Genomic DNA, 25,352 nt, shown 5'->3' on the forward strand with positions numbered 1-25,352 from the left:
ACAGGGCCGAGGAGTAATAACAGGCTTGGGTGGTTCGCAGCCAGCCTCCTGCAGCCGGCCTGGCCCTAATTACTGTAGCGTCAGAGCTTGGGAAACTGAGGCACGATGCGGAGTGTCTCACCCCAGCTGGCAGGGCTGGGAATGAAGCATCCCTTGTGACAGGAGGAGACCCTGCAGGCCTCACAACGCCTGCCAAGGAGGCCAAGAGGGCCTGCCCCAGGCCCTGCCATGCTCCTGCACAGCAAGCGGCCATTTTTAAGGAAGAAGAGAAGAATTTCCACTTTTGGGTTCCTTATTTGCCTTCTTGTTGCTGCTGCAGCTCCTGAGAAGGGGCCCTGCTGGCAGGCGGGATGGGATTCCCAGCCGTGCCCCAAATCGCAGGGGCCCGAGGCTGGATTCAGCCCCATGCAGGAGGGCTCCGGGATCTCCCCCACAGCTCCAGCTTTGTTCCAGAGGGATGTGAGAGATTTGGGGTTGCTGCTGGGCACCTACCAGCATATATCGGCACCAGACAGAGCAGGATGATCCTGCACTGTTGTGTTTGCCCACTGGTACTAGCAGCGGACGCAGGGATGGGGACACAAAACAACCCCTGGGCATTAGACATGGAGGCTCAAAGGGGTTTGGAGCCTGATTTTTGTGGTTGTAGAAGAGGCCGGGAAGGTGTCCCCGTGTCCCTGGAGCCGGCTGGGGAGCGGACATGAGCTGGGCAGAGCTGAGCGCGAGGCCCCATAGCAAAAGCTCATTAAGGAGCCCTTTGAGAAACCAGTTCAGGGCCCAGAAATTACTGCTGGATGAGCAGGAGGATGAAAAACAGGGAGAGAGGGAGTGTGTGAATAAAATCCCTTTCAGTTCTGTTGATTCAGGTTTCACACAGGACCCTGGGACTTTAAATACCGGCTCGGAGGCTCTGCGACAGGCTGGCTTTGATACGAGTCATGCAAAGGCGTGCGCTTTTGTGTTTATTCTGGAGCCTGCCCGAAAGACAATTCAAAAGCAATCACCAGCTGCTGTGACAGCAGCAACCTGTTGCTAAGGAATTAAATCTGATGCAAAATACAAAGCTTCCTCAGTTAGTAGCTACAGAGTGAGGGGAGTGGGAGATGGAGGGAGCGGAGCAGAGCTGCGGCCAGCTCCGGTCAGGATTTTAATGGGGGGGGTGGTGGGGGGGGACAGAGGAAGAAATGTAGATTTTTTATATATTTTTTTTAATTTTTGAGAGGTTTTTTGGCTTCTCAACATGTCAAGGTCAGCTTGGTTTCGGAGTGCATGGGGGAAAGCCTTGTAGGGTGGCTTTGTGGAGCTGTGAGCTCCCAGGCACCATGGTATGGACAGCCCTCGCTGCTGAGCATCGGGAGCTCAGACAGGACCCTGCCCTTGCTCAGCATCCTTTCAGCCCCACTCTTCCCCAGTCTGGAGCTGGGACTTGGCTCCCGAAGCACTTATGAGGAGAGCTGAGGGAAAGGCTGGGAGCTGCTCAGGCAGCTCATGGGTCCGGACCCCTCCCAGGCCCCTGACCCACGTCTCGGACCTTTGTCCCCACGCTCGGCCTCTCCAGAGGCAAAAGGCCAAGGCTCCTCTCCTGTATTTAAATGAAACTGAAAGAGCCTTGTTGGGTTTTAAATATGCATTTTCCCAGCTTGACCCCAGCTGCCCTTGAAATAATACCATTGTGCAACGAAGCCCTGCGGGGAATTCTCAGCCGAGCTCATTCACCCTTTTTCACTGGAGTCAATTAAAAGCAGAGTAGCTGGTGATTTAATACGTCCGGTGTCTGAGATGGCCCCGCATCCATACAGAGGCTGGCTCTGGCCATCCCAGGAAATGCAGATGTTTCCAAGGGCAGGAGGAACCATGGCTACAAGCTCCCCACAACCAAACGGGGATTTTCAGCTGTGCCGAATCCCTCTCGCTCTGGTGCAGAGCATGAGACCTGCAGCGGGACTCCTGGTGTGAGGGAGTAACGGAGGCTGAGCTCGTTTTTTTCTTCCTCCCTTACAATCTCCCTTTTCTTTCTGTTTCACCACCTCCTTATTTAATGTCATCGAGAGTTGCGCAGAGCCATCAGTGCTGCTCGCAGCAGTGTGACCTACTTTATCGTTCCTCGCTGACTTCCTCGCTGAAATGGGGAGCTCAGAGCCCACCCAAGCCATTCAGCGTTTCTCAGCTGAATAACAAATCCAATTACGTGGAAGAAAGCCCAGCTTTCACGCTGTCAGTGCCCGGACATCTCACTTCCCTCTCCCCGGTGCTCGCTGCACCTCTGATGGCTGCGTCCCACACAAGGACCCCTCTGTACGCCTGCGGCCCCCTCTTCCAATGCTGATGGGGTGAAGGTCGAAGAGGACATACCCTGGCTATCTGACGTCCTTACACTCCTGACATCCCCTGGGGAGCTCAGAGATCACATCCTGTGTGGTTTTGAAGTGCTGGCTGTTTTGGGAAGCGCTCCGGGGCCATGTGGGCACAGCACAGTTTGTGCTCTTTAGAAAACTGATGGCACTTTTTTGTCCTGAGCATGGTTTAGGAAGCCACAGCGATGTGCTGACATCCAGTCCCCACACAGCACCTGCCCCAATTGCCCTCTTCTGGGTCACCATCTGTGGGCATCACAGACATAGACAGACAGGGGGACGCTTCCCAAGCTGGCCCCGTCCACTGCTCCCCATGGGGCCGGTGCCCTCCTGGGCTCCTTGAGGTTTCCCACAGGGCTCTGCTAATGACTCACTGCTCCTGCTCGGCTCTAATTACACTCCTGCCTAATTACTTTTGCCAGTTTGGCTGGAAAGATGCAGCTGGTGGGAATCAGCTCTTTGGTGAAAGGACAAGGGGGGAACAAAGAGCATCTGGAGATGCTGAGCCCTGGGAGACGCCAGGCTGCAGCGGGAGGTCGGGGGATTGGGAAGTGCTGGCCGGAATACATCTGTGCTAGGCATGGCCATGGGAGTGCAAAGGGATTTAAACGGGGACCCTCCTGTGGCTCAGCTCGGCCCCGCTGGGGAGCAGGAAGCCTGGCATCAGCCCTGCTGGGGACCGTGGGGATGGCCTCTAACCAAAAACGATGGTTGCTGCTTCTCTATAGCGTCAATGAGCAAGTTATTGACCCAAACAGGAGCCCCAGAGTGCAGGAAGAAGGTTCCCAGTCCAGCATGGGAACATCATGGCGAGGAGATGGGTGAGACAGAACCAGGCAAGGGGCCCTTCCCTGCTGCAAAAATCAAAGCCCCTGCCATAGCAGAAATAAGAAAATGATCTGACAGAATCACATTTATTTATGCTCCTTTTAATCCACATACTCCTGTGTTCATTACACAGCCACATCCAGCACAGGGATGGGCACTGGCACCCGTGGTCAGCAAGGCTTCATCCATGCTCAGCTCTCAGCAGCTGTATTGCACCTGTGCTGCGATATTTAACCTTGCATGTGTAGATTAAACATTGAAAAGGTCAAGGTGACATCTCTTGTATCAGTAGCTAGTGTCAAATATTATCCTCCTCTTAATTTAAACTTGTTCCAGCCCTAAACAAATCAACACGTTGCAGTGTTTAACCTCCCTCTAACTAATTCACAAACCCAGGTGCCTTCAATGGAAAAGCCAGCTCATCCCTTCACCATTCACCTTGCAGCTGATCACAAGGCAGTTCACTCCCTGAACTAATTAGGGCTTTGCCTTTCCTTCTCTTAATAAAGCCTCCGTGAATGACAAGCCTGTCTGCAAGCCCCAGCCCAGCTCACACCTGTGTCCTCCCATTCTCACCGTGGAGCCAGCACCAGGACTGAACTCAGCAAGGGCAGCAAAGGGGAAAAAGGTGGAAAATGCAAAACAAAGAGGTGGCAGTAAGCCATATTTCTGTCCCGTGGCTATCAAAGCACCTTTTGAAGCCCTACCAAAGTGTAAGGAGCCCTTCCAGGGGGAAGCACCAGTGGAAATGCAGCTGTATCCAGATGACCCATGATGTAGCCACGCAGGGGTCTGGTGGGCTTTTGCTCTACCCTTGAGCACTATGGGGCTGGACAAGCCCATGGGAACTGCGATGCTCAGACACACATCACTGCTGCTTTGGGATCAGTTGAAACAGGTGACCCATGTGGCTTGGGGAGAACATCAGTCCCATCACCTTGGCCATACTGTAATGGCTCAGAGCATGGACAGAGAGTGAAATTGTGGACAGGGAATGAATTTGCCACGCTCAGATGGCCAGGAGAGGTGGGAGCCTCCATCCCCTGCTCTGCAGAGGCAGTTTGCCTCCTCCTGTGAGGGATGCCTGTGGTACCGCAGCAGCCTGGTACATCAGCGCTGCTGCATTTACCCCAGGGCTTGGGCTAACGCCTTCCCTGGGAAGGGCCCATGCCCATGCAGCACCCCATGCTCCCCAGAGACAGCTTCTGGGGGCACCCCATGCATGGAGCAGAGGGGATCCACAGGAGAAAGCTCTCTTTAAACACCATCATTGTGGTGAAAGCTTTTATTTGCTTTGGTAAATGGGTGAGTGGGGATGAATGGGAACGCAAATAAAATGCGGACCGGTGAACAGCCACGCAGATACAGGAGCCCTTTCATCTCCCGCCCCACGCCCAGGGAGCTGCCTGTCCCCAGCGGGTGCTTCGTGACAGCGGGCACGCTCGGGGTCACTGACACGGTGCAGGTTTTAAAATCGGTACGTGACACTGATGGGAGGTGGAGGGAAAAATATGTGCTGCACACTGCTGGGAAATGGGGCACCGCGAGAGTGCTGGGTGAGTTCTGGGGTTTGCTAGCTCCTGGTAAGAAACAGCCCAGCACCACCCAGAGAGCTCATACCAAAGCCCTGAAGGCTTTGCTCAGTGTGTCTGATCTCCTCAAGCACCCCCTTTCCTGCTGCAGCATTGCTGCTGAGCCTCCTCCGCCAGGGGAAGGGGAAATATCTGAAGCACAACGCATCAGTCCCTCCTCCTCTCCCCGCCTCCACCCCCTCGGTGAGATGGAGCATCTCCAGTTCTCAGCCGGATGAGATAAAAGCTCCTGGAACCTGAGCTGTCCAGGTTTCGGCTAGGACACGTAGCAATTTCAGGGGGTCACAGGAACTGCGAGCCGTCAGATAGCGCGGGCAGCCACCAGACTGCCATTTATCTCGGTGCGAGGAGCCTGCTTTGGAGCTGAAGTGGCTGAGATAATGGCTGTTCCACTTCCTCCTCTTGTAAAAAGGATGAAAAGCCCTCTGTGGGGGAGAAAACCAGGAGCTGAATGTCATCGTGGCCACGTGCCCTTCAGCGAAATGTAAATCTTGCAAGAGAAGGAAAGAAAGTTAAAGAGTGCAACGGGTGCCGGCTGGAACCCCGGTGATAAAAGCAACGCAAACATTTGATTGCAGGCAGGGTGACATCTATTCCCTCACCTCGATGCAACAAAGTCAACAGCAGAAATACCAAAGGTGTGGAAATAAATCGGGCAGAAAATTCGGACTTAAAATCAAATTTATTTAGAGGAAAAATGACTTTACAAGAGGTTGATGCTGATAACTAAAAAGGAAGATAAATAAAAGCTTGTTACAAACCCTAATGGTTTCTGGCAAGTTACAGAAAAACTGAAGAATTTTACAGTCAATAACCTGCTCACTTTTTACATAATTACAAATTAACATACAGCAATTAGGTTTTACCCTCTTTTTAAAAAAATCTTTTTTTTTTTTCAACTTTTTTTTTCCAACTTTTTTTTATGGGTTCAACATGAAAATGCAAAGCATTGTTTATTTGTTGTTTTCTTTCTTTTTTTTTTTTTTTTAAGAAACAAACCAAAGGCAGAGGTATATCAGGTTATTATAATACACCTCCTCACTGGGAATTACTCAAGTGCATTCCGTATTAGTACAAAATAAACACCAGGCTAAACTTTAACCATAGGCGAACTGAACTGGACATAAAGAGTTTTCTGAGTCAGTGTTTACTATCAATAAAGAAAATAGTAAAATACTTTAGAGCATGGAAATGATCGATACCTATAGACAGCTTAAATACATACAAAGCTCATAGCTGTATGCAAAGCAGTGGATGTCATCCTGTCCCCCCCTCCCCCCAAGCGATGGAAGCGGAATATATTTGGGCAAAGCATCAGTGTCAGTGAAATGCACGTGGAAAGAAAGGGCACCGAGCCCTCAAAATGCAGGTGGGAAGGGAGCCAGCGTTATGCTTCCCATGACTCGAGAGCAAGAGGTGTATGAGATTTGGCCAGTTCAGCTTGCCTACCTTTAAAACTTAGCTGCGTCAACAGATCAAGAATGGATCGTGGCTGATTGCTGCCCCTTCTGACAAATGAAGCAAGAGTCAGGAGCAGTACGGGAAGTTTTCTTTTTTAATATTATTTTAAAGGGTGCCTTAAATTATGTTAAATTCCCAAACCTGGCCAGCAGGCAGAAAAATTTCCAGAGTTCTGGTTAACAAGGAATGTTTTGTGGGATTTAAGCAGATACCCTCTCTTGTGCCCCCCGCCCAGTCCTCCCTTGGTCCGTGCTACAGACAGCCTACATCGATCGCTTCCTTGGCATTTGGCACCTGATGAACCTCTTCTGACCTGGTGACATTTGGAAGGACTGGATTTGGGTGTTTGAGCAACAGCTCTGAGATACCCTGATGCAGCAAGGAAGGCGCAAGGAGGATTGGGCTGTACGGGTGCTCTCGCCTTTGTACGAATCCGCTCCAGCTAATGGCATCGCTGTGCTTTCAGCAGTGGGCAAACTCCAGGAGTGAAGAGAAGGAAGGTGGTGGTGGTGGGGTGGGCTCTCCCAGGGGGCTACCTGGGCCACCAGAAGCCAATTGCTCTGGTCCTGCCCCTGCCTGCTCTCCTAAATGCCCTGGTGGGAGGTGGGAGGATCTGGGGGGCTTCGTGAGTAATTCACTGCTGGGTTCTCCCAATGGGGAAAGGGCTCATCCTGCCTGCAGTGGGACTGGAGTCGTGTTCGTGCCCACTTTGTTCTAAAACTAATACAAAATGCTCTGCATTTCCTCCCCTGCCAGGGTAACGCCAAGCCAGCCCAGGAACTTGCCTACCTGCAGCTCGGACTTCTCAGGGGATGCGGAGCGGGGGCAATTACACAGCTGATTGTCTCCACGTAACCAAAATGAAAAGTGACTTGACCAGTTCCATTTAAAGTGCTTTAAGGCATCACACTGACGTAAAGTTACATGCTGAGATGATCACCTCGCTTAAAGGAAGCTAAGACCAACCCCATCCAGCTGCACTGAGGCTCACACCCTTTGCTGCAGCTGCTCCCTAACCGCTGGGGTCCCCTGGCACCCCCAGCTCATACTGACCACTTTTGTACTTCATCTGAGATGTCCTGGAACCTGTTCTTGTCCCGGGAAACCCGTGAGGAATTACAGGGTTTGGGTTCTCTGAGTGGGATCAAGGGACCAGCTCTGGGAACGAGACACGAGGCCGGGCTGAGGAAATTACACGCTTTCAATGACTGCAGGATGGATGCCAAGTGTGGAACCGAAGCAAAAGCAGTTGTAAGGCCAGGAAAAGGAAAGGCTTTGGTGTTGCAAAACTGGGACCATGGTGTAGCAGACAACCTTAGGCAACCTGCAGGGATCAGAGTGGGAATCTGACTTGGGAAACTGATGCCAAGCCTTTCCAAAGAAAACCTGAGAGGGAAGAAAGAGAAGGCTAAGGAGATAAAAACAAGCCCTCACCTCCTAAAGGTGAAAGAAGGAGGAAGCAGCGTGGGAGTGAAGGCTTCATTCCAAAACCAGTGAATCATACAGTGATGTACATCCTCGAGGGACAAAGGTCTGCCCACCAGAATTTAAGACACAAGCAGCTTTGATATGCAATATTTTTCATCAGTATGCCCTGATTCAAGCCTGTGGTTTCTAAGACAAGGAACCATGGGGACCTTAGGAGATCATGTAGCAAATATTATTTTCACTCAGGGCACTGGATGCTCGTTTTGGTTTGCACAGGTCAGAAGAGATGGTCAGAGCAGGCAGAGACTTGGCCCCACGTGTCCCTTTTCATGCTCTTCTCAGAGCCCAGGGATGTTTCCCTGCACTGTGACTTGAGGATGTGCTGGGGAAAGGACAGTGGGAAGAAAAGAAAAGCTCCTAGTGGCAAAGGCTATAACAGATGCCAAGGAATGTTCAGAAATACCAGGGACCTGATCTCTGTTTATACAACAGAGGATGAGCCATGCACTGGGTTGGTTTCCAAAAATTTCAGCTTGGCACATGCATTTGCACAGAGGTACAAATAGCGGGACAGACGTCATCTGGTTACACAGGTGCTCTTTTTGTAGAGAAGAAACCACCACAAGACCAGCACATGCCTCCTTCCTGGTCAAGAAGAGCTGCCTGAATCTGCCTGGACATTGACCGGAGCCTCGCATCACTGCAGGAGGCTGTGCTTTGCTCTCCCTTTGCCTCCGAGAAGCAAACCTAAGGAAAATATTTAGACAAGGAAACTAACTGATAGGAGGAGTCCTGTCTGAAGTCACCGCTTCTCTTTCCAGACTTTTCTGGCCCGAAGATGTTCTGCCTTAAAGAAAGCTCTCAGTTGAAATTGTGTAACTCTGGACATGGCATAGGCTGCTAAGCAGCGCTGCCCAAACCGTTTTTATAGGAACCAGGGAGATATGGGGTTTACCAATCTCTTGGTAAGAAAATAAAAATAATAATAAAACAAACAAAAAAAACAACCCACCAACCAAACGAAACAAAAAAGGGAAGAAAAAAACAAGACTGCTCTCCCCAAACAAAAGCAAAATAAAAAAATTAAAAAAAAATAAAACCAAGTAAACTTCTTTTTAAAAAAAGAACTCTTTCAAATAAACAGAAAGATAAATATTTTTGCAAGCCCTGCTTGCAAGTAAGAACAAGCACCAAATAACATTAAAAAAGCAAAACAAAAATAAATCAATAAATCTCAACCCTTTTTCCTTTCTTCCTTTTTTTTTTCTTTCTTTCTTGTCTTTTTCATCTTAATAGTTTAGAGAGCTTCAAAAGCAAGCAGGCGGCTTGGGATTCCTGCACTGACCAAGACAGACCAGTCTAAGCATCCACCTCACCATCAACACTGCTGATACTCATTAGCACTGAACTCTGAAAATTGCTGCGTGTTACTAGCTTGTGAGAAGCTAAAGAGCAAATTGAAATCAAACAATAGTGCAACTAAAGAATTATTCTTTTTCTTTAAAGAAAAACTAGTAGGAAAGGAGATGCACTTGACAGCTTCAAACTCTGAGCAAACCCTTGGATTATTTTGAAGTTGATAAAGTCTAATAACCATTTACAAATCCACCAGGCCAATTCCCCTGAGAGGGTTTGAAAGAACAATAATTTGGGAAAGAAAAAAAAATAAATTGGCTTGCTGCATTTCTCTTCCCCCGCTGGATACATCCCTGTACTCCTCAGCTGTATAAACATCTCGCAGTCGGCACCGAGAGCCATCCTTGAACCTTCCCCTTCTGCTGATGGTGACATAGACATGGACTCGTCCACCACAGACCACACAGCAATGGAAACGGACCTGGCAAAGGCACTCTGGGCCTTTGGACCCTTCACACAATGTTTTTGTTCACAAGAATACATTTTTCTCCCCAGAAATAGTTAATAAGTGCATGGCATTGTACAGGCATAGGAACTAAGAGCTGCCTCTTCGGAGCTCACTCTGCTCACAGCACTCAGCCCCCTGACCTGTGACATCTCACTGAAGTGCTCCGAAATTGTTATTGTTCTGCCTTAGAAACAAACTGGAGAAGCTGACAAAATCCAGAGAAACATAAGCCTCGTGGTAATGTAAAGAGCAGGGGAAGAAAAATACAAACAACAGAACAAAGGTCCCTAAAAGCAGACTTCCAGCCATCTCTCCAGTCATCAGGCTTGTAATGAAGGGATGTCAAATGCAACTGGAGAAATATATCCCAGCAAAACAAATACATCTTTACGTAGAAGATGGGAAACAGTGAGCCGTAGCTCAAAGAGACTGCTTAAAAAAAGTTGCTTAGAGTTGTTCCCACTTGACCACCATCTGCTCTGGCTTCCCGGGGTTGCCTTACAAGCCTCCCAAATTTCTCTTTTCTGCCTTGTTTTAAATACACCCAAAGAGGTTCTGCTTGATTCTGGAAACAGTGTGACATGTAACTCCTCTGCCCCACAGAAAGCTTTTGGAAAAACCTCCAATTTTATTTGTTTCTTGAATTTTCATTTTGCACGCTGTAACTGCTCCCTGGTGTGCGGTACCTTTCCGAAACCCCACAGTCTGTTCCATGAGCACAAGAGGGGCGTGCGAGCCCATGGTGTTACAGCTGGAGCAGTAAGGGCGAGATATTTAATATCTGCACGCTCCCTGAAAGTCATTGTCTGTCCCCATGGGCCGAGCTAAGCTTGGCTGAACAGACTGTGAGCACATCCCAGTGGATACACAGATCCAGAGATGGATATGTACAGTATCTCTAGATATGCCAGTGTGTACGCACCATTTGTGAAGTCCCAATCTTTTGCTAAATGCTTGGTTTTGGTTACTTTCCCCAGAAAAGGGGAATTTGAAGGCACAGACCCCTTAAGGCTATGTTCTCCCATCCTTCAGCAGTGTGAACAGACAGAAACCATCCAGCCCAATCCATCGGAAGCGAGGTTTGCACAGGGAGATGGTACCACTTGCCATGCGGTCGGCCTCTGCAACGTGAGTTCATGCAAAACTGAGGAGAGAGGCCCCTTCCTACCACATAAAAACTTTCATAACCTGTTTTATTTAAAACCTCCAGATGCTTGTTGGATGCAGGCACGAGCAGCGTGCTGTGGAGTAGGCAGGGAGATGTCCACTGTACCAAAGCTGAGAGTGACCAATGGTGCCATCCACGCTCAGCAGAAGATCTCCTCGCCCTCTGGAGGTGCTTCTGATGAGTGAGAATCTGTGGGGAAAAAAAAAACAAACAGGTGGGATTCACTAAGGGAATACAGCAGTATGGCAGGCAGAGCAGGACTCCAGACATGGGGAAGCCCTGCTCTCTGCCCAATCCACTAGGGACCTTGGAAGATGTCCAGTTCCCAAGGAACTATCATGAAATTAGAGCCTGGAATTGTTAAATGTTCCCAGGCACAAGTTGGAAAACTTGTGTGAGTTAACATGGATCAGCTGGCCATCTGAGAGTGTGAGATCAAGCTGCATGTGGGCAAGAGGTTTCGGGTGCAGAACTGAGTCCTAAGGGGACTTCCAGGGGAAAAAACAAACAAACAAACAAACAACTTTGTGTTTTCAGCTCAAGAGACATGGTAGACCAGCTCAGGGGAAGGGAGAGCCCACGAGAATGTTTGTGGGTATTGCTTACAAACTATAAGAGAGCTAGAACTGTCAGCAATGCTGGAGGGGCTGCAACAGCCAAGACCATCCCAGCAGCAGCTTCTGAAAGCACATGCACTGAAACAGGACATTCTCCTCCTTGAAGCAGAGCAAGCTGAAAAGTACAGGGAAAATCCAGTTTGTGGAAGCTGCTCAGAACAGGGCAGGGAAGGGAAGGAAAAGGGAGCCAAGCATGTCCCTCTAACAACCCCAGGGGCTGCAGAGCAGGCAGAAAAGCCCATAGAGAAGATCGCTTTAAGCTGAGAATTGACTCATCACATCTGATCTTCTCCATCCCTCACTGTTACCATCTCCACTAAGGTGAGATGGCTTCCAGAAGTTCTCTGGCAGGAGGGAAATGCCCCCTCAGTGACCCTGAAAACACATCTGTGACCTCCTGGCACTCACCAGATTGTTGGGAGCGATGTCCTCTGCCCTTTTTCTTCTTTTCCTTTTTCTCCTTTGGTTTGGATAAACTGAAGAGCCGGGTAGGCATCTGGGGCTGTTCCTCAGCTGCCTTGTTAGTCTGGTTTGTTGTGCTAAGCAAATGGAAAGTGCTTTTCTCTTTGTGTGTCCTTGAAAGACTGTTCCTTTTGGGGGAGACAGACAGTTCTGCATCAAAGTGCCCCTGTTTAGGAACGGAAGGGCTCTTTTGCTTGGAGAAGTCTTCAATGCTGGACTGGGAGGAGACTCTTGCAAGTTTCTCATGTGTATTTGACACCTAGAAAAGAAAAGAGATGAATTTCACTGGGGTAGGAAAGACGCTAGTGGAGAGTCCAGATAGGAGAGGTATTTCTGAAAACACAGCTTGGTCTTGTGAACATCCAGCCCATTCACCACCTAAAAAGCAAAGCCCATCCTGGCAAAGCCATCAGAGAAGAAGCCCTTTCTGCTCAAGACAAAGAAATGATGCATACAGAGAGTAACGCTCCAGTATCTTTTGCTCCTACATGTACTATGCTATGTGTCAACAAGCCAAGGGCAAACATTCTCTAAGATCTCCCCAAGACTCACCCGGCGTTGTTCGCGCACACAGACGGTGGCAGGAGGCCAAGGGGGAGCGTGCCTCTCCGGGCAGGGAACGCCAGCGCGCAGCACCGGCGAGGCATGTGGCGAAGGAAGCCTTCCCAAGCAAAAGATGAAAGCAAAACATTTTCCTGACTTTTTTCCAACGCCTGTCTCAGGGTATAATTGAGCCCTCGCATTCAAAGGGAAGATCAAAAACAGCAGCTCCACAAAGCCTCACCAAACCCTCTATTAATAGCTCTGAACTGTCAGCGAGGTGCCCGCCTCGAGAAGGTGCTTCCTTCCCTTGATCTGCCAGGCCTCAGTTATTTTACCTCTCGGCCTTTCCCATCGCATCAGTGCCCCCAGCACGCCTCCGTATGCCTGATGCTGCGGCAGCCTCGCCGCATGCTCGGGGAGCTTCTGGCCTGATCTGGGTGGGGTGGGAGGGAGCAGGCACTCCCCCGGTGATTTGCTTTTCAGAGCTCACTGCTGAGCTCCGCAATTAGTCCATTCAGGCACCCAAAATCATTTCCATTCCGCAATCCAGCGTTTACAAACTAATTTCGCTACAGCTCTAAGCAAATTGCATTCAAAATTAGTGAGTTATAAACAAACAAACGATCAACAGCAGGCTCAAGGTTCAAATGCAGCCTGTGTTTTGCAAACTGATGTGCGCTTTCCTCTGTCAGATTGCTGCACGATAATAAAGAGCAAACCTCGTGCTAAAAAATGCACAGTACAGAAGAGGATTCGTGCCTGAGCTTTTCTTTTTCGTGCTGGGCAGTCAGATACCAGAAGCCTCTCGGCACCAGAGCAAGTGACCTTTGCTTGCTGGGTCATGTCCAGACTGCAAACGCCTGGTCTTTTTAGGACAGGGACAATGTCCATCTCTCTGCTAGATACCTGGGACACTTTTGGACTGACATAAGCACAGGAACTGCAAACAACAAGGCCTTGCCGTGCAGTTACCACTCCTCCACAGGGCCATGCGAGTGGCTTCTGAGGCAGCCGCAGGGTGCAGGTGAGCAGCAAGGCGTGGGCTGTTTCTGAGAACAAACTCTCACCTGCCTCAACGCTGCACAAAGCCAAACCCACGGGGGACGAATGTGAAAGGCTACACCTTGGATGTCCCAGTGCGTCTTCCCTGTGCGCCAGTCACCTCCCTGCAGCCGTCTGCCAACCAGAGGCATCGGGATATGGGCAGAGCTCGGCAGCAATATGTTGGCAAAACACAGCCCTGCCCATCGTGTGCAAGGAAAGAGCCAGTTTTAAACGTCAGGCCCCACGTATCCAGGTCTGGGCTGGAGCCAGGCTATTGCTGCTGCAGGGCAGGCAGCCCGGCAGCCGGCAGGGAGCTCCCTGCAGAGCGCAGCTCCCCCAGGAGCCTGCCTGTTGGCAGCATTTACCTGGTTGTGGTCTGTCTCCAACCACATTTGAGGTAATCGCTCCATGTCTCTCTTGAGCTGCGCCTTCTCCCTCTCCAGCTGCTTCTGGGCCGTACGAAGCCTCTCCAGGTCGAGCTGGTAGGAGGCTTTCTTCACCTGCAGCTCCTCCCGCTCCCGCTCGAGGTCCTGCCGCCCTCTCTGGACCTGCTCCTCCCGCTGGGCCAGCTGGGCCTCCTGCTCCGTCAGCTGGTTCTCCCGTGCTTCCCACTCCTTCTCTCTCCTCCGCCTCTCCTCCTGGTGCTGCGCCTGCTGCTTCTTCAGGTTGGCGAGCTCCTGGCGCTGCTTCTCCAGGTTGCGCTGCTTCTCCTGCTCCAGCAGCGAGGTCGGGCGGAAGAAGCTTCGGGTTAGGGCCCTCTCGCTCAGGGCCAGCTTCTGGTCCTCGATGTAGGTGTCTTGCTGCAGGACAACACCCTAGGAAGGAAGGAGGGAGACATGACTGCAGTGCCCTTTCCACACTGAGAAGCTCACAACGCTGCTGAATCGTGTCTTCATCCACCGCATCCACTGCTCAGCACTGCCAATGGGCTGCTGGAGGATGCTGCGGTGGCAGCTTTGCTGGTCAAGGTCTAAACCTCCCCCGGCAGCTTCCCAAATTCAGGGGAGCACCGGTTTGCCAGGCAGCAGCTAATTCCTACTGCTGTGCCAGGAGGCTGAACACAAGCTGACTGCAGGGTAGTTGGCCACACGTGGATATGAAAGGAGAAGGGGACGGAGAGACGGGGGTGAAGTGCAAGTTGCTGTTACTGCCTGGTGGGACGCAGCTTGGGCACATGGCATGCAGAAGCGGGATGAGCGGCCAGCCTACCTGCAAAGCACTGAGCAGCTTATGGAGGCTGGTAATGCTTTGGAGAACCTGCTGCAAGAAAACAGAAGCGTTGCTATTAGACCCATTTGGTGCCAGGGCATGAGTAAAGCACCCTCCTTTTCCACTGTGACCCACTGGTGAGCCTGACAAGCTGCACGGCCATCCCTCTACACTCTTGCTTTTCTCACTCTTCACCTGCAGCAACTGTATCTTCCCCTGGTACACATCCTGGCCACAAATGTACCCCCTTGGGCACCTCTCAGAGGAGCCTGGCATTAAAGTCCTCACTGGCCTAGCCATCAGCCCAGCACACAGTCACTGAACAACCCAGCTATGGGGAGGGAACGTGCAGAAACACTGCACAGACCTCATGGGATCTCCTGGCTTGTCTCTGCGAAACATTTCCCACAGCATTAACAGAGGAACTGGGATGAAACCTGGAAGTTTTGCTTTTAAATTTCAAGGAAATAACTTCCAGGAGCGGACAAAGAAAAAATCTTAAAATGAATGTGTGCTTTTTGCCCTCTTCCAGCCCAGCTGACCTGTACAAGCCCCCCTGTCAATAGACAAGGAAACTGTGCTACGCAGCAGACACACAGATAAACATGAACACATTGTGCATCACCACAGAGCCAAGAGCAAGCCACCTTGGAGTGATGCCCTATTCCAAAATGTATTTTCAGGCCAGCTAAAATATTCTCTGAATCTCATATATCCACCAATTACTTTTAAGATGAAAAAAACACAGCGGTGTTTGCAATAGTGGTGTGCTAGCCAGTGCTAAGAGAACAGCTTCTCATTCTGCCTTTAATGCTAATTGGGAGTTATGAATGTGTATCAAAGGGAGAATAGAAATCTAATTGCCCCAATTCACTGCACCTGCAACATAAAATTAAACTGCCTCTGTCTGCAGATGCACAATAAATACAGTCCTGCGCATCCTAGTGGTAATTAACCCTTGATGCCTATAATCAGCACATACCATCCTGCTGGCAAGCAGATGACAATCAGCAAATTCCCTGTCTGAACATCCAAGGTTAAACAAATAAATGACACAGTGGGTTCTGCTTAATGTATTTAAACGTCTACACACGCTTCAGCTAAATAATGTATTTTCTTCTGCATTATCACCTATTGAGACAAATTCACTTGTCACTTAAATGAAGGAAGCAGATGAGCAACTGAATCAATTCTTACCTCGTTATTCCTTTTCAGCATGAACATCAGATTAGCATTTCCACCCTATGAAAAGATCACACAGACTTAATATGAGGACAAATGAGAAATCACAGCAAATGTGTTCTGAAGCTGAACTAATGAAAGACACATTAAACACCCCCCACTCCCCACCTCCATGTTTCATTCTGGGACAATTCATATATGTTTTTTAGGCAAGTTAAAATTGTATCAAATCAAATGTTAATTAGGTATCATTTTGGAGTTACACGATGAATCAATCCACAGCAAGAATAGGTGCAAGGTTATATCTGACCTTGTCATTTCAATAATGATGCATAATTAAACACATGCTTTAGCTGATCTGCAGACAGATGGTAGATAACCTCTGCCACAAAGGAATACTACAGATCTGAAATGGTTTTCAAGTCAGGATTTTAGCTACAGTGAAGCGTTTTTGACTCCATACATACAATTTTATTTTAACTTATTAGGATACATCTAGTTGCCAAGAAATTCAGGCATTTTTCAAGTCTTGAATTGTCACTCTCTTGAACTCAGAGTGGTAGCAGACAGATAAATCAAGTGATACCTTCTTTAAAATGCTGTCCGACTCTGTTCTCCGAAGGTCCTGAGCATCGTCACCTTCATCCTTCACTCCACCTAAAGGAAGAAGCCAGCATTGAAACTGGTTATTCAGCATTTTAGGCCACAGCTGAACTTGCTAGTGTCTGAGAAATTTAATACAGGGAACCGAGATGTTTCACAACAGGGGCCAGAGAGCTCTTCACACTTTAACTAAATGCATTTGCTCCCTCCATATACAGAACCTGTCAGCTCCACCAGAAAAAGGGGATCTGAATTCAGAGGAGGATTGACTTTGGTTTCAAACAATGTGCTGATGACACACCTTTAGCTTGTGCTCTGTCTAGCCCCCAGACTGTTTTCTACTCCAAAAGAACATTAGCTGAGAAGTTATGAGGCAGAATAAGAGCAGATGGAGAAAAATAACAATACAATCTCAGGGTATATTATTGCAGATACAGTTTCAATGCCTCTCTGTCCAAATGCAATTTACAGCTGGGTTAGACTGCTGTGCAATACTGGTGTGTAATTTTATGCTAACAATTTTTCCACAGCCTTGGTTATCAGAAACCTTTATCTTCAAAGGGACACTGGACTTCTCTTTCTGGCTTCTCCCTGCATGGCTCACATCAGTGTTCCCAAGCAGGACTGAACTGACTTGTTGAGCCAAGCAAGATGCAGCCCTCCACCTTCTGTGCCCAAGAACACTTTCTTTCTGCTCGCAGCATGTGAAGAAGTCACAAAGCTCTTTGGTCCGCCAGCTCTTGCCAAGACCACATTTCCCTCTGCCAGCCGAGATGCAGTCCATGGGGAAATTCCCTGCTTGCTTCTCTTCTAATGACACAGGACTTGACTTACACCTGTATTTGCAGCAGCATGAAGGACACAGTACCTATTGCAAGGGCCCTCTCCCCCCGCCACCCTCCAGGCAGGCTTTGCTATGAAAGGCTGACCCTCTCACATCCTCCTAACAGACCTTCTCTCCTGCGCCACGTCCTGGGACCTTCCACCTCTCTGCAGGAGGACACACCTCCCTTCTGCTTTGCTGGAGGGGAGAACGAAGGGGAGTCTGGTTATAAGCCTTGCCCAAGGTTGCACAGGTTGTGAACAGAAGAACTGGACATGAAAGCCAGGTTTCATGCCTCCTGGCCCACAGCTGAACAAACACGCCCTGCTTTCTTTTCCCCAAATCTCCCAAGAACCTATAACTATTGAGTTATAATCTCATTCAACAGAGGTTATTTCTAGAAAAAGAACAATGACAAACACCAAAAAACAACAAAAACAGGGTGCAAGGGGGAGTGCTGGGCAGCAAACAGCCTGAGGTTGTCCCATTCATCACTGCGACAGAGCGAGGCACAGCCCTAACCAACCCTCTCCAGCCCTCAGTGTGAATGTATTTGTCATTATGATGACAAGGCCCGTTGAGAGCTTTGCAGCTTTCCAATAGCTGGGAAAATCTCCACATACTTCTCATGTCTGACTGTCTGGAGCTAACACTGCTCCTTTAATGCAGGAGGTCAGACGGGGTCCAGCGATCCCAGTGCTGAGACAGACACTAGCACAGCAAAACTGGCTGTATTGGGAGTGTGAGAGAGACCACAGAGAAAGGAATTTGAGGACAGGGAAGTTTCTGATGACTAGGGCAAAGAAAGCGAGCATTGGGAAGCAGCCAACTATGCAGCTGAAATAAATATTCACTAATTAGCTTGGGAGAGACTTAATTGCAGGAATAACACATGCAGTTGTATGTGGAACACAAATGCATGAAGAACACAGCCAGGAGAGAAGGTGCTGGATTCAGCAATATTCTTGTCCATTTGCAAATGCAGCAGCATGAGGAGGCTCCTGCTGGAAGATACCTGAAGAATGAAGAACAGGGCTGCGGACGCTTCAGTAAGAAGATCATGAAGAAACTAATCTATCAAGAAAAATGCTTTCATGTGGCATAGAAATGCAGAAGGAAGAATGATTTAAAAAAACATGGAGAAAGAGAAGCAAAGAGTTCAGATGTTTAATCCTCATATAGCTGTGGGGTCTCAACAACTACCATTCTACCTGTACCTATGCTTTTTTTTTAATCCAATATTTAATTTATCTATTGATATTGCAGAAGAGCAGGGAAATCCAAATTCACCAGCTGCTGAAGTCCTTCAGAAGCAAGAGGACTTGTTGACATAAAATATCATTAACAAATGGTGCTGTGGGCACATGTAACTACTCACACTTGGAGGCGTTCATCTGATGACTGTCAAATCCTCCAAAAGTTTCTGCCCTTCTAGGAAGAGAGATGGGGCCAACTCCTTCTTGATCAATGGTGGTGCTGACCTGCTGCCCGAGCGCACAGCCCAAGCTCCTGTTTACCAGGTCTTGTAGCAGTTCAACTGAGAGGATAAAAAGCAGAAATATCTCTGTTAAAGACCACCTCAGGCTTCTGAGCTATTTTCGTCCCTACCTTCACATGCTTCTGTATACTAAGAACTCATGTTTCTACGACAATGACATGAACAGTACGTGCCCTCCCAGCAAAAACTCACTCTGACAACAGCATTTAGTAATTTTTACCCTTTCCAAAAATCACACTGAAAAGTTGCTCAAGTTTTCATGTAACCTTGCCAACAGACTGGCTTGTTCCTTGCAGGTACTGAAAATGCCTGCTGGAATCTGAGTCCCCTTCAATCCTTGCTGAGCCTGAAGCACAGCAAAATACAGTATGGTCCGCTTTTCACACAAGTATGAAATCCTGGGCTGCCCTGATCCCAGCTCAGATTCAATGCAGGGTTGTTCACTGTGCTAAGACTTCTTTTCTGCCTTCTTTCAACAGCCACCAATACCTGCTTCTTTTCCTGATCCTCATTACCTGTCCCTGACACAATACCGTAAGCAGCAATATCTCCTGATCTACGCTATTATTTTTTCACTGGGAATAAGAAGGTTTCCCTTGCAAAAATGGTGTTTGAGATGTATTGTTGATGTATTCACTGAAGGCAGACGTATTGGTTAGCGTAACTAACATGTCACACTGACTCGCTCACCTTCATTTATTGCAGTTTTCATAATGGCCTCGCCTTTTGGTGCCTCTTCAGTATTGGCTCTGAAGAGCAGTCTGGAGCCTGGCATGTCCTCTTGAGCAGAGGTGTCTGCCATGTCCCTGAAGATCTTGGTCTTTTCCTCCAGCAGGACGAGGATCTGCTTATCCTTCTGATGAAGTTGTTCTGTGGGGGTGAACAGAAAACAGAGATGAAGACAGAAAATAAAAGCTTCAGCAAGGAAGCAGAGTGATTCCTGAGATATTGGCCCCATCTAGTGGAACCTGATGACACAACTGTGCCTTGGCTCGATCTTGCACAGCCACAGCACCCATCAGGCTCAGAAAATTCTAATGCAAACAAGGTGAGGTGTAAACAGGGATTGCAAATATTTGCTGGATTCAGGGTCCTCATTGTTCTTGAAGAAGTCATAGCTCAACCATGCATATGAAAAAGAGTCACAAAATCTGACATGACAACTGATGTAATTTTTTTCAGAACGATTTTCAAGCTCTCCCCTTCTGTCCCAGGCAGTTTCCAGGTTCCTACCTTTCAGTGCCCTGACTCTCGTGTCTGACACTTTCTTTTCAAACTCAGACTCACAAGGGACTCCTTCATCTTCATCCTTATCCCTGGATGGGAGAGAGACACATCTCAATAAGTACCAGGACATGACTACTTGTATCACCCGCCTTTCCAGAGCAGCCTGGTAGCTTACATGGTGTTTATTGTGTCTTGAATGATCTCTTTCCACCCGTTACGCTCTTCTTTGGAGCTGGCATGCACTTCCACCATTTCAGGATCTTTTACACCCATACTGATCAGGAACAAACCCTTCTCTTCGTGAGCCACTTCTCGTACGATCAGCTTCTTCAGAGAGATCACAGTGGATTTCTGGTCCTTCAGATGGAAAGAAATGGGTGAGGAGGGCAAAAAGTTAGATATGAACTAACATTCAAAAGGTCCCATTACCAATACAGCTGCCTCTCTCAGGTTGTAAACATTATTTGAAGCTACTGGCTAATTAAAAAATATAGCATTTTGACGGGGTCACACAACAGGGAAAGGCTTGTTTTCCTCCATTAGTCCTCCAGAAAAAGCAATTTCGCCTTGTTCTATTTCAACAGGGAAGTAATTTAAAATTGAATTTGTGGTTTTGCAAACTCTACCATATTTTGCTCTATCTCCAGCAGACCTTTGATCTCATCTCCTCCTGCCCACACTCTCTACTCTGTCATTAATATCACAGCTCTGTAAACTTAGTGAAGTTTGCTAGCAGCTGCTTCACATACCTTATCGTCACAGTCTTTCTGTAGGACGGACTAACACCTTATTTTCAAACCCCACAAAACCCCTCCTGTTCTTAGAAGCTCATAGTTGACTCCTGTGATGGACCAGACCTGTACGTAAAAGGATGTTTATTGTGTGCTATGGTTGGTCTCTGTGTAATCAGCCTGCCTAGGTTAAAATGTCCCTTTGCTTCTGGGTCACCACCACGAGTGAGCACCTCTGTGCATTTTACAGGATGCTACACTCCAGTGATTTGGTATCAGCCCTCTCTATGTAGGGCCCTGCGTTTGTGCAGCTCATTGATGGAACTAGAATAACAAATTATCAGCTTTCAAAATGTTCAAAGGGTAAAAAGGACACAACGTTTACCTAGTCTAAACCAAGTCTGCAAGGTACAGCCAAAACAGACCCAATGAGGTACCAGACTTTCTCTAGCAGGTCAGTGTGTCTAGTCTTTAGGAGGCTTGCCTTCAAAAGTGAGTGGTTTTCGTTTCTTGAATTACAAATATGTTCTTCTGACAAAGCTTATTTGTAAGCTTTACTATTGAATTTACTGCAGTGGTATTCCCTGCCCTCCACAGCGGTTCATAATATATTAGGACATCAGCTTCTGCTAAGATTTGTTTTTACAATGTTTATGTTATCCCCTTACTTCCCCTTCCCCCCGGATCACTGCTTCAGTTTGCTCAGACTGAAAATGAGTACGTGTATCGAGTGGCAGGCAGATTTTCAAGGCCAATTATCAGCAATGCCAAGGCACTGCAGAAATCAACATGAGTGGGGGAAGTGGGGAAAAAAGACATGCTTTCCAATCACAAAGAAAGGAGCCTGCTCAACAGTTATAAGCAGGAAAACAAGGCTGTTTAGCAGACAACGGCTGGCTTTACTGAGTAACACATATCAAGGGTCTCTCTCACAGGAAAGCAAGGGAGAAGAAAAGGTTGAAGCCTTACCAGTGAGGCAAAGACATATTTCTGGTCCTTCTCCTGCAGGAATATGAGCATGTCAGAGAGGAGAACAGCCTGGACTTCTGCAGAACGAAAAGAATACCAATATAAGCATGTGACACACTCCTAAACAGATTTATTTTTTAATAACACCAGTGCTGTGGCCGCTGGGGAGCGTGAGGGCTGGTTTTGGGTCAGCCTGCAGTGCTGCTCGATCTGCTGGTTGGCAGGCACTGCTCCTGGACAGGCCGTGCTGCTGTGCAACGCTGAACTGCCCTAGGAAACATGCAGGGCCTTCACCTCGGTGGGAGGGCTCCTCTCCAGCCACAAGCTTCCTAACAGGTAGGACACGGTGTAACAGCAAAAGCGAGTGACGTTTACTGAGTAGAAGCGCTGTTTTCTCAAACAATCAATATTTTAGCCCTTGAGCAAAGTATCTGCACAGGAAGATTGGGGTTTTATGGTTCTCTTGATGAGTAGTTTGGGGAGTGTAAATTATCATGCAACAACAACATTTGTCAGCTGCAGTTTCTTTCCCAGGAAATACTGACTTCAGGAGCCACCACTAATTCTGCTCGCAGACAAATACAAGCCTTGCTGACTCCAAGGGGAGCCAACATAGCCCTGCATGAGATGCAGGACCTGGCTTTCTTTCATGGGAAAAGGAAGTGTAATATCAAGCAAAGTGAGGATCTTAAATCAGAATACAGGCTTTTCCCAAAGTACGCATACAGCCTTCCAAGTCTCCTAATGACATATCATGAAGTTGCACTGTAACTACCAAGCATAAGGCCCCACCCATACCCCTCAGCACAAAGAGTTTTTGTGTAATGTACTTGGGAAATCTTGTGACAGACAGGAAGCAAACCAAAAAGTGAAGTCATCCCATGGGTTCTTCCCTTCCATTCTGTTTTGGGAAGACAGGATCCTTTTCAGAAAAAAAAAAAAAAAGAACCACCAAACTTTAATCAAAGCTGCAAAATGAACTCAAAGCTCTGGGAGGTTTGAATAAGTCAGCTGTTGACTCTGTTCTTCTCTATCACTGTATTTTCTGCGCACTCTGCAAAAGGGGAAACACTAAAAACATCCAAGAAAAGTTCTAAATTTCTCTCTCTGCTCCACTTAAAATACCACAAAATAGCCTAAGTATCAGAACCAGCTGTTCTCCTACGGGGCTCTGCTGCTTGTCTGTAGGACCTGCTTTCCCTGGGAGCTTGCACTACAGACCAAGGCATTTCTATGACTTATAAATGCAAATGCAGCCTGTACTTATCGAAAGATTTCACAATCACAGCATAAGTTGCTTAATCCACCATTTAAAATCAATAGCAATCTTGGGAGCCTGGAAACCATCTGTAAACTTCCTGTTTCCAAAACCTCAAAATAAATCCTATCTGATCTGGAATTTCGCCTATCACTGCCTCACTGCCCAGCACATCACCAGACTATGCATCTCCATTCATGCCTAAGTACCCTGGTGTAATCAGCTGATGCTGGGAGCAAAAAGAAATCAGCTGCAAGAAAGAAAGCCCAGCCTTCCTGCTGAGCCCTAACCACTGCTGTCGTCCCAGCTTAAGGCTTGCTTGGGAGATTTAGTGCTCAACTCAGTAAAGAACTTCAGTGCCATGTCGAGAACTTTAGAGCACAGCACTTTAGAGAAACCGCTTCCATGCAATGATAAACAAAAAGCAATTCAAGAAAACATGGACACACACGTAACCAAGCAAGAGGCAGCTGCAGGGCCACCAGAGCCTCCCCAGCCTCTCCTGAGCAGCTTGCGTCAGCAGCTGGAGAGGTTTAAAAGCAATAAATGCCTGGGACACCTGAAGGCCTAGTGAAACTGGGATAGGTAACGCTGAGCCTGGACAGCAAAGGAGATACAGGGCTGCTGGCGGGTAGAGTCACCAGGAAGCTGAGGCTGGGTTTCGTATTCAGCAAGCACGCTTCCTGGAATCGCTGTACATGCGTATTTTGCCACAGAGATCTGACTCACTCTCCAGACAACTGCAGCCCCAGCATCCTCCTGGCCCAAAGACTGCCCCAGCACCTCACTGCAGCCTGCATCTTCCACAGGCGTCTGGTCACCAGGTGGAAAAGCAGCTATGGGTCACCTCAGAAACAGCAAAAGGTGTTGGAAAAACTGCGATGGAAACAGAGTATGCAGCATGGGGAAAGCTGCTGTCAAAACCTCTCATAGCAGACAAACAGGTAAGCATTGGAGATGCCAGTCCGAGGAGCAATCCTACAAAGAGGGAAGGCAATCTGTGGCCCCTGCAGCAGACTTACCTTTTAACCGTCCAGCTGCGTTTTTCAGTGAAACAGGCCCATCTCGGATGAGCTTCCGATGTCGCAAGTCCTCTCTTGCAAACATCTGACCGCTCTTCATCCTCATGATGGACTTGCTATCTGTCCGGTTGTAAATCTCATCAAGACGTGTTTTCTTTTCATAGTTGCTGACTTTGCTATTGACTGCAGCAATCACATCTTTAACAAGGTTTAATGACTGAGTCAAGTCTTCATGTTCCACTTCATTTTCTTTGAAAAGAGAGAGAGAAACATCTCCATTTGAGTTCATCCTTGTGGACTCTTAACTTCCCAATTTTACTTCCTTCCCTCCTTCATGTTCTCCCTCCCAAATTCCTGCATTATAACTTTTTAGTATTTTCCCACGTCAGGTTGCATTTTCCCCCCTAAAGAAAGCTTCACAAAACCTTTCACATGGAGGGCTGAGGTTGGAGGCTGTTCCAATATACTTTGTATACAAGACAGTAGATATGAAATACACAAACCAACCACATATTTTAGCCATTACACAGAAAAAGCAAACTGGGAGACTTTGTACTCTAAGCATGTTGCTCCATAATTAGCTAAAGACAGACATATCAACCAAATCAAGGCACCTGAACAACTAATCCTAACCAGAGATATAAAACTCAAGTTATCTCAATACAGCAGTGTGAGACAATAATGATTAGATTAGTCAGCCAATCATAAGAAAATTAACTTCAGTGGATAAGGATCCAGGAAATTTACACTGGATGAGTAAATACAGACTTAGAAAAGAGGAACTGGTCCTACCTTTGGTGTACTGCAGTATCCTTTGTAACAGGACTGGGTATTTTGTGATTCTTTGTGTTACCAGCAAGATACATTCAGAAATCCCAAGACGTCTCACCAGGGAGCTGCTCATTTTTTTCTAAGGAACAAAGATGAAAATTTCAATTTTGTAGCACAGCGTCTATCAGAGTGTAGAAAGGAAATATTTGTTTTCCTATCAACTGTCTCTCTTTTACCAGGTCCTACCTTGACAAATGCCTGAAACCTCTTGTCCTTTGAGTACAAATCTTTGAAATTATTTACTGCCTCATTGTGATGCCCGCAGAATTTGCCGTATGTTTTCTTCATTCGCTCGGCGTTCTCACCAGAGAACTGAAAGACACGAGACACAAAGGTCCGACTTCTATTGAGCTGTTTGTGCAATATCCCAGCAGTGCTTGCCAGTCTCTCAAGAGGGCTTTATGAAAACAAATTAGTCCAAAGTCTTCTGAACCAACCATTTAAATCTCTAAAGATTTAAGAACTGACTTTTCAAAGTCAGTTCTTAAAGAAGTAAAGAACTGACTCGTGACTTCACCACATTCACACTTAACACACAATCTGGGATTCTACCTCAACAGGGCTTAAAAGCCAAATGAGGGCAAGGTAGGTAAAAAGAGGAAAGGAGAAAACACAGATAAAGAAAAGTAAAAGGACCT

The 25,352-nt window shown here is 47.8% G+C and overlaps 1 protein-coding gene across 9 annotated transcripts in view; it reads right to left on the bottom strand.

Annotated features, from left to right (window-relative positions):
• Window positions 1–8,938: 8,938 nt before the first annotated feature.
• AKAP13 (A-kinase anchoring protein 13) overlaps window positions 8,939–25,352 on the bottom strand; it is a 213,876-nt gene continuing 197,462 nt past the window's right edge. For 6 of the 9 annotated variants that reach the window (XM_032194918.1, XM_032194915.1, XM_032194919.1 and 3 more), the window contains 15 exons: window positions 24,901–25,026; window positions 24,676–24,793; window positions 23,884–24,132; window positions 21,604–21,680; window positions 20,079–20,260; window positions 19,910–19,992; window positions 19,367–19,546; window positions 18,557–18,715; window positions 17,308–17,376; window positions 16,339–16,409; window positions 15,768–15,812; window positions 14,571–14,621; window positions 13,727–14,176; window positions 11,721–12,033; window positions 8,939–10,884 (listed from right to left, as the gene is read on the bottom strand). In XM_032194918.1, the coding sequence (XP_032050809.1) occupies window positions 10,835–10,884; window positions 11,721–12,033; window positions 13,727–14,176; window positions 14,571–14,621; window positions 15,768–15,812; window positions 16,339–16,409; window positions 17,308–17,376; window positions 18,557–18,715; window positions 19,367–19,546; window positions 19,910–19,992; window positions 20,079–20,260; window positions 21,604–21,680; window positions 23,884–24,132; window positions 24,676–24,793; window positions 24,901–25,026 (2,223 nt within the window). In that variant the 3' untranslated portion in view covers window positions 8,939–10,834. The remainder of the gene's footprint in view (window positions 10,885–11,720; window positions 12,034–13,726; window positions 14,177–14,570; window positions 14,622–15,767; window positions 15,813–16,338; window positions 16,410–17,307; window positions 17,377–18,556; window positions 18,716–19,366; window positions 19,547–19,909; window positions 19,993–20,078; window positions 20,261–21,603; window positions 21,681–23,883; window positions 24,133–24,675; window positions 24,794–24,900; window positions 25,027–25,352) is intronic. The other 3 variants (XM_032194916.1, XM_032194921.1, XM_032194914.1) reach the window with 2 other exon arrangements.

This window comes from Aythya fuligula, chromosome 11 (genome assembly GCF_009819795.1).
Source record: "Aythya fuligula isolate bAytFul2 chromosome 11, bAytFul2.pri, whole genome shotgun sequence".
NCBI lineage: Eukaryota > Metazoa > Chordata > Aves > Anseriformes > Anatidae > Aythya > Aythya fuligula.